This window comes from Lotus japonicus, chromosome 1 (genome assembly GCF_012489685.1).
Source record: "Lotus japonicus ecotype B-129 chromosome 1, LjGifu_v1.2".
Taxonomy (NCBI): Eukaryota; Viridiplantae; Streptophyta; class Magnoliopsida; order Fabales; family Fabaceae; genus Lotus; species Lotus japonicus.
Window position 1 is genome coordinate 116,963,631 of NC_080041.1, and position 8,735 is coordinate 116,972,365.

The 8,735-nt window shown below is 35.2% G+C and overlaps 1 protein-coding gene across 2 annotated transcripts; it reads right to left on the reverse strand.

Annotated features, from left to right (window-relative positions):
- Positions 1 to 1,863: 1,863 nt before the first annotated feature.
- On the reverse strand, positions 1,864 to 6,831 carry LOC130729682 (ribulose-phosphate 3-epimerase, cytoplasmic isoform). Of its 2 annotated transcripts, XM_057581502.1 has the most exons (8): positions 6,509 to 6,625; positions 6,416 to 6,420; positions 3,528 to 3,590; positions 3,322 to 3,428; positions 3,115 to 3,212; positions 2,820 to 2,912; positions 2,653 to 2,694; positions 1,864 to 2,284 (listed from the first exon to the last, which is right to left on the reverse strand). In XM_057581502.1, exons 1-8 carry the CDS (start codon positions 6,623 to 6,625, stop codon positions 2,129 to 2,131), a joined length of 681 nt encoding a protein of 226 aa, XP_057437485.1. In that variant the 3' UTR covers positions 1,864 to 2,128. The 2 variants fall into 2 exon arrangements, with proteins under 2 accessions (XP_057437485.1, XP_057437484.1); XM_057581501.1 differs by lacking the exon at positions 6,416 to 6,420 and having other exon boundaries at positions 6,509 to 6,831.
- Between the last annotated feature and the right edge of the window lie 1,904 nt (positions 6,832 to 8,735).

Genomic DNA, 8,735 nt, shown 5'->3' on the forward strand with positions numbered 1-8,735 from the left:
TGTAGAAAGTGATGAGGTTGGCATCTAGAACCAATAGATTTGAAGGAGGCAGAAAACTCAATGTGATTGGTACTTTATCTGCAATGAAGTGTGTAAGTTACTGAAAATGTGGTGAATGGCCTGGCTCAGATTCTCAGAAACTATTATTTTTGTACCAACTTTTTGCTCAGCTCGGATTCAGTGAAGTCAAAAGCAGTTCACGGGTATTCTTAAATATTTTCCTTGTGTTATTCCCCTTCACACATCTTCAAGAACTTATTATAGAACAGAGGAAAGAAAATCTGTGGCATTTGATTATGTTGATCCGGAACAAGCTTTTAAACAGTTGCCAAGTGGTTGTCATCATATTCTATTACGTACTCTGGCCTCAAGACTGGATTACACAGCAAAACTCATTGTGTTATTCACTGCACAATGCACATGACCCCCCAAATGCTTTATATTTCACACACACACAAGAACTTTTCTTAACACATTTTCATGAGAAACAATTCTGTTCTGGCCAGAAACATTCACATTCAGATAGAGTATTTTTTCATGTACAAAACTTGAACCTGACTTAAAAATCAAACATGTATCATTTAAACCAACAACTAATTTGTCAGTCACTTTTTTGCATGACTTTTTAATTTTTATTGATGCTCTTTCCACATTACCTTGATAGCTAGTGAGCATAGCTAGAGATAAAGATTAACCGTGTCTTTCTCTACTAGATATAAAAGGTGTTCATGTAAATGTTTACTTTCCGTATGAAATATCTTTTCGAAGATTTATTAAAAATAAAAAATAGCTTTGTTTTTCAACTAAAGGAGAGCTCTCTCAAGTCCCTAATTTGCAAATTTAAAAAAACTTATTACTTTAGAGGGGTGTATTGCTATGTCATGACATGGCATTATATTAAACTAAGCAATTATTTATTGGTCAATTATAGAAGAAAAGAAAAGAGTGGACATGGAAAAATTTTCCTTTTGTCAAAACAAGCTAATCTGTGGATCATAGCACAAACCAATATCAATTATCATGCATGTAATGTATTATCCCTCGTTTTTCCACACAAGATGTATAGTATGAGTTCAACTTACTTTTGGAAAAAAGCATGTTTTTTCATATTTGAATTCTCAGCAGTGAAAAGAATCCCGCATTCACACAATTTAAGTTGTAATACTGATAAGTAACTTGGAATGGTATCTCAATGTGAGTCATCCAATCTTTAATCAAACAACTCAAAATGCTTGAATGCATGAATATAAGATTTCCCTAGTGGGAATCCAAATCCATTTTTTTCACACGATCAAAGTATGGGAACTGAATGAATGGCACAATAAAGCGTGAACTTGCACATGACAACACATGCTACCCACTGTTCTTTGTAGACAGAAAATTAAGCAGATTTTAGGCGTCCTAGGAAACAAAACCCACCCCTGAAGACATTTCTAATTTCTTATTATAAGAATATGAAGGGTATCAGCAAAGATAATAGTTTAAAAAGGGTATAAAAATTGGGAACTTAAAATCTATTAATTCTGTCGATGAGGATGATTTGGTACAATTTGTGTGAAAAGAGACAAGTTGGGAGATCTATTCATGTAAATTTAATTTGACTTCCATCCATTCAAGGGGTTCAAAGAAATTGAAGGTTGGAATATTGAGAAATAAACATTGTGATCAGCATCCATTTAATCAAGAAATAAATATATGCTAGATTTCATGCGCCAAATTGTGCTGATAATCCCAAACAATAACATGCACTTCCATGAAAAATTTGTCAATCAAACAAATACGAAAGCAACACTTTCTTACCTAAGGATATTGTCAAAATACTGATATAGCATGCAGCTTCCTTCACACATCCAAACACCATGATAAATGTATCAAAATTTCAATTTAAATTTCAGCATATGTTCTTTAACAAGGGAATTGGTGAAAGCATCACATATCAATGATGTCATCACATCCATCCTTAACATGTTTATGAAGTGCAACACTATATAAAGATATGTATACTAAGAGTATTGAATCACTTGATCTTTTATTCGATTTATCAAAATGACAGCACATTAAACATGTTGAATATGTGAAGTTTGGAAGTGTACTGCAACATAAAATGAAGGATCTTTACTGTATCAAGTTAATGTGTTTGCTGGCCTTTCTCAACAGAATTCCTCAGTAAGGAAATTACTTGAGCTGGCTCAGGGGCTCCAAACACTGAACTTCCAGCAACTATGCAATTCGCCCCTGCAGACGCGGCCATGTCTATAGTTGAAGGCCCTAAACCACCATCAACCTGCAACAGGAGTAGGGCATGTTTTAATCACAGCAAAAGTTTATATCACATGCGACATGAGCATGCTAACACCACAAAGATTCCATCATCTTTATGAAGCAATAATTTAGCACCTAGAAATGAAGGTAGAAAGGAAAGTTTTGGTGAGAAACCTATATAAAAAACAAGTTTAAAATGCATAGGCAAGGAGAAATAAATAAAATTTAGATTGAGACTATTGCCACTCAACGTGAAAACATTACAAACAAAGGAGTTTAACGAGTTCAAGAATCAATCACAAGTGAAAATACTTAGTTTACAACCACAAAGAAAATATGCATTTAATTCAATAGGAAAGAAGTCACAGACAAGAAAACAGGCTGAGATACCTCTATGTCAAGTGATGGATACTTCTTCCTCAATATTCGTACCTGGTTTGAAATTTGAAAAGGGAGTTAGGGACAAAAAATTAACCAAAAATAGGTGCAATTGATTTATTGATAAGAGTTGTCAACCACAAAACATAATTTAAGAAGCTAAGAAAGAGTTATGGTACCTTGTCCATCATCTCAGGCATAAATTTTTGTCCTCCAAATCCAGGTGCTACAGTCATCACAAGAACCATTTCCACAGGATTTTCAGCTTCAACCTGTGAAAAGAATTAAGATGACACCACAGAAAAAAAAAACCGTCTTACGACTAAGATCCTCGAGGAAGAGATATTTTATCTACTATCAAGTTTATGCACAAATACTCATGAAAGTCAGGATACTCAAAGAAGATTACTGATGATAATAAAATCCTGCTATACAGGTATTGCCAGATGAGAAACAGAGGGAAAAAGTCCACACCAGAGGATAGACATCTTCGATGGGTGTCCCAGGCTTTAATGCTACACCAGGCTTCATGCCCTGTGACTTAATTCTTTGGATAAGTTCTTTCCAGTTATCTGTCCACAAGAACCATTTGTAAGAAGGAAGAAAAGAAAATGTTACGTAAATGGGGCAGAAAAAATAAGAATATGAGGAACATAAACCAAAAGAAGTTCAAGAAGAAACCTTTTGATGCCTCTACATGAAATGTAAAACCAGAAGCACCTGCTTTTCCCAAAGGCTCAACATAATCAAGAGGATTTGTAACCATAAGGTGACAATCCAGATATGCCCTGCAAGGGTTGACGACTAAGGACTCAAATGCATATGCGAATAGGTAAAATCTTTTCCGCGTAAAAACATTTATATCAGTGAATAAGTAAGATCGTTACTTTGTGTGCTTTCTCAAACTTTCAATGACCGGAGTGCCAATAGTTAAATTGGGGACAAAGTGCCTGCATAGGACAAAAAACGGGTAGGAAAGGAAACATGTTCAATAATTTAATAGTCACACACAAACAGAGCATAGTAAATGTTAATAAAAAACAAAATTAAGCACAATGAGGAGGCTCACTTTCATCCACAGCAGCCAACTCAAGTTGATGAACAAAATTTTCTTCCTTTTATTATGAATATAATTAGCAGCCAGACACAAGCTTGTTGTACATTTCATAACTATGCAAGCAGAAGCTTGAAAGAAAAATATCATAAAACCTCTGCTGGAGTGTGTCTTAAATAGCTCCAATCCAATTAAGACATCATCATCCAACTTGAGGTGTTAGTTAAATGTCCAAATTGTAGTCCCATTCATGTCACGTGTATAAGAAAGACACTCTTCCTAGGTTCGATATATCAGAATAACAAGTATGACTACAAGAAGTCTCACATTGTATAGATAAGCAAGTGTACAATAGTATATAAGTTTAAGGACCCACACACCCATTTCCTTGAGGTTTTGTGGTCGAAGTATATGGAAGATATCCTAATCACTTATATTAAATTCTAATATGGTATCAGGGCTGAAAAATATAAAAAAATTGATAAAAAAAATATAAAGAAAAAGGAAGCAAGTCAGATAGGCCTCTGAGTATCAAGTTAAGACAAACGAAGAGAACACGGTTAAATGATTATTAGCCAGAAACAGCTACTAGGTTACAGGCATATTTGAAATAGAGGAATATGAGATAGACCAACCTACTTAACAGGGTGCATGAAATAGTATACTATATAATACAGGGTAAGGTGAGGGAAAATTCAGTCATGGCCTCAAGAATGAGTCACGTTATAGGAGATAAAACCACAAAATTGCCTATGGTGGTTTATACATATGTTATCCAGTATACCAATGCACTATTGAGTATTGACTAAACTGTGAAGATTAAAATCAGGTTAAGTAGGAATGCAATAACTACAACACTACGGTAGTTGATATTGTGGAAATTTTTAGTGAAGAAATGAATACCCTAGCACAAAGGCAGAAACTACACTGAGAACTTGAGGTTGCTTCGGTCATGCTATTGTAGTTGAACATGATGAAGATAGACATCCTCTTTCTTCTGATAGCACAGCCTTTATGATCAGCATGATTTAGAATGCGGTATTCAGTAATATTCATGAATAACTACACCCCAATAGATAACATGGCAGTGTTGGTAACCAAGTTAGAACATAGTATATGGGTTTGCTCTTTGTTCGGAGCATATTTAAAGTACAACAGAACAAGACATGAGAGAGGAAACATGGTACATTTCAGTTCCAACTCTTTAGGTGGAACCAACGAGAACAAAATATAATAGATCGTTCTGTTTTATTCCATCTACGTGCCAAGCACTACAAGTGAGACTATTCACCATTGAACATGAATTCATAACCCTAATGGTATAAGTGAAAGTACTTAGTCTAATGAGCTAAAGAATATAATATTCAATATTAACCCAAAGCTACAACAACAAAAGTCATTTCCAATTAGGGGAGTTGACTGCATGGATCAAATAACGCAACAATGTCCTATCATAAAACATGTAAAATGATAGACCACTTTAATTAAAAGCTTTCCTAGTGGCTTAGTTTATAATTTGCCTAGCTCTCACTTCACCTGTAAATGATGGACTATCATCCATTTAATTTACCCTCCTTATTGGGGTTCCTATAGGTCTTCTCCACACATATCGAAACCACCTGAGCCAAGCCTCAATCATCTTTTCCACAATAGGTGCTATCTCAACTATCTTTCTAATGCTTTCATTTCTAATCCTATCTCTTGTGTGACTACTCATCCATCATAACATTTTCATCTCTGCAACACTAAGCTTAATTTCTCGTCGGCTCTTCACCATTCACCATTTAATTCCATACAACATTGAAGGTGTTATAGTTATACGTCCTTCGGGCTTCAGTGATGCTTTTGTATCACAAATTACACCCAAAGCATTCCTCCATCTTATCTACCAACTTGAAACCTATGGTTTACTTCTCCCTCTATTTCTCCATCATTTTGTATGATGGACCCGAGATACTCAAACTATGGGACTTGTGAAATGATATAGTCTCCAATTTTTACTTCTAAGCTAAAATTAGTGCCCCTTCTAAACTTGTATTCATATATACTATTTTACTTTCAGTTAAACAAAAGTCTCAAAGCTTGTCTACACAGCTCTAACATCTCATTTCTTTTTTCCTCTTGACTCTTCAACTTCTTATAATATCTGCAAAACGCATACATTGTGGCTTAACACTTACCACTTGGATATGTTCAGTAAGGACATCAAAGACGAAAATGAAAAAAATGGGGCTCAAAGGTGACCCTTGTTGCACTCTTATATAGTCTTCTACAGCCCTACCACTATAGGCACCCTATTGTACGCCTATTCAAATATACAAAAACCATGAGTAAATCTTTCTAATCCCCCGATATCTTTCCATCAGCCTGCTAAACACCATCATGATGGATACCCTGTCATAAAACCTAGTAATATGAGTCTCTTATTTTAATCCCTTCTTAATTTTCCTCTCCTATAGCTTCATAATATGGCTTATGAGTTTAATCTCCCAGTAATTTTGCAGTCTTGTATCTCACCCTTATTCTCATAGCAGGGGATTCAAATACTTCTCCCTCACCAGAACAGGACAACAATGTAAAAATAATCCATAGTTACACTTACACTGGCAACAAAACTGAAAATATAATCAGGCTAAAGACATTAAACAAGAGAAACCCAGTAAATTAGCATGTCATAGCAATCTCAGAACAAAGATATTAATAATAGCAGTGACTCCTTACCCATCCTGCAAATGAACCAAAATGAGGAACATCAGGAACCATTCTTGCTGATGAAATAAAACATGTAACAAATAATAGGTAGGGAATGAGTACCATGATGTCCATGTGGAGCCAATCGGCGCCATAATCAAGCATGCGTTGAGCCTCGGAAGCCAAATTGGCGAAGTCCGATGAGAGCATCGACGGAGCAATTTTGGGTGTCACTCCCATCGTTTGTTTGTTACGGCGAGGAGATAGAAGCGCGTTTTCGCGGTGGTGGGTGGTGGTTGGTGAAGGAGCAAACAGAACGCAGTTAGACACGCTTATGTTGTGGCTGCTTTGACTTTACGCTGTGTTTGTTTTAGTTGAAAAGGGGAGGAAATATTGAAGATGGAAGGAAAATAGGTCTAAAATATTTCTCTACCATTTGGTTCATTTGTTGACTCTGTTGCATTATTCTTGTATGTAGGATATAAACTAGTGAAACATTCTGATCCCAAGCCAACAACATTCTGATACGCATGATTGTTTTCTCTAACCAAGAAGGTAGAAACATTAAAACTCTCATTAAGAGCATTGACGACCTGTTTGCAATCCGACGCACAAGTAATAAACGTATGGCCAGGATCTCAAGCATGTTTCAAACCAACTTCCACGGTTAAAAGCTCGGCGAGGAATACACTCCCAAGCCCAAAACTAACAACCCCGCCTAAAGTCCAAACACCCATAAAATCCTTCAAAATTTGACAACACCCCATTTGGTTAAGGCCTTGGATTATAACTTTCATCAACAAACAAGAATTCGTAGCATTAAGGGGTATTTTCGCTGCAATAATAGAAAGGCACAACAACAGTCTCCATCGTTAAAGCTTGTGTGTTTGGCCATTTCCTTAAGCTCGCAACATCAACAAGAACTTACCGCAACAGAAAAATTAATCTGCCAAATCATGTCACTAAAGATACCATTGTTCTACCATGACCATGCCCACCAAAGAACCGCGAAGGCCAGAATATTTTGTTGCAACAAAATAGATTTAAGCTATTGTTGAAACAACTCGAGTGGCAAGCGAGCATAATCACACCACTTTGCGGGGAAATCCGAAAGACATGATTAATATCCTTTGTATATGCCTGACATCTATGACAAGTTACATTTTTAAACAAAGCAATAGTGTTCATCTTGTTGGGGGTAGGGTTGTTTTCTTTTTCCCGATTTTGTGTTGATATAAGATTGCTTCAGGGTTCTTTAAGATTGTTTGTTGTACGATATTCCCTTTGTAAAATTTTGTCCGCTATCGAAATCATGAAATGATAAATCTGTTTCATTCTATTATAAAATGTCCCAACAATGAAAAGTAACTTTTATTCCACTTCATTTTATCTTGTTCCATTTCATTATGTTTCCTTTTGTTCAAAATATAACTTTAAGTTTAGGTTTCCATGAATTCTTAGATTTGGATCATCTCAATCAAATCTCCCTCAATCTCTCAATCCATATATATGGATTGTTTGTTCTGCTTCTCTTTCTCTCTCGTCAGCATTCGATCCGAGGCCATCATGGAATCATGGTATATTGCTTCGACACAATTACCATCAAACCGCTCCCAATAATTATCTATCCACACCTCTAAATTGAGGTGGAAAGAGGTGAAGGAGGAGAGAGATAGAAAGAAAAGACAAAGTAAGAGAGATAAAGTATAAGATGTGATAGATGATAAGAGGAGAGAGATATAAATAAAAATAGGTGAAAATGAAGTGTATAAATAAGGAGGTGTATATATCATTACTCAACCGCTCCCATCGGTGATTAGCTGATTATGGGTTTGTTTTTGCCACTTTTTGGACAATGTATTGTAGGTGAGTTTTGGGCCTTGCCCCCTCCTTTCCACAAAAAAGAATTGAACTGGTTTCCTGGGCTTTTTGCTCTTTATTCTGCTGGGCCTTTGCCTTTTAATATCATTCTACTTTTACCAAAAAATAAATCAAATAAAACTTGTTTCGACCAAGAATTGTATATATACAAAATGTCATGACCAAAAAAACAATAAAGATCCGATCATATCTAAATAAATAGAACTGTCAAATTTTTTTGTGGGAGATTGCATGCCGACGGTCGCTATCACTGCAAAAGAACAGAATCATTATAATTAAAAAAATATTTTTAAATTCGTAAAGCTCTTAATAATTTTAATTATAACAAATTAAAAAAGCCACAGTCCTAATTATTCTTTCATTTCCATTATACATGAAAAATTAATTTTTATACACATAACTATTACAATTGATTGTTTAAAAAAAAACTATTACAATTGATTGTAATATTTTAGATTAAATTATAATA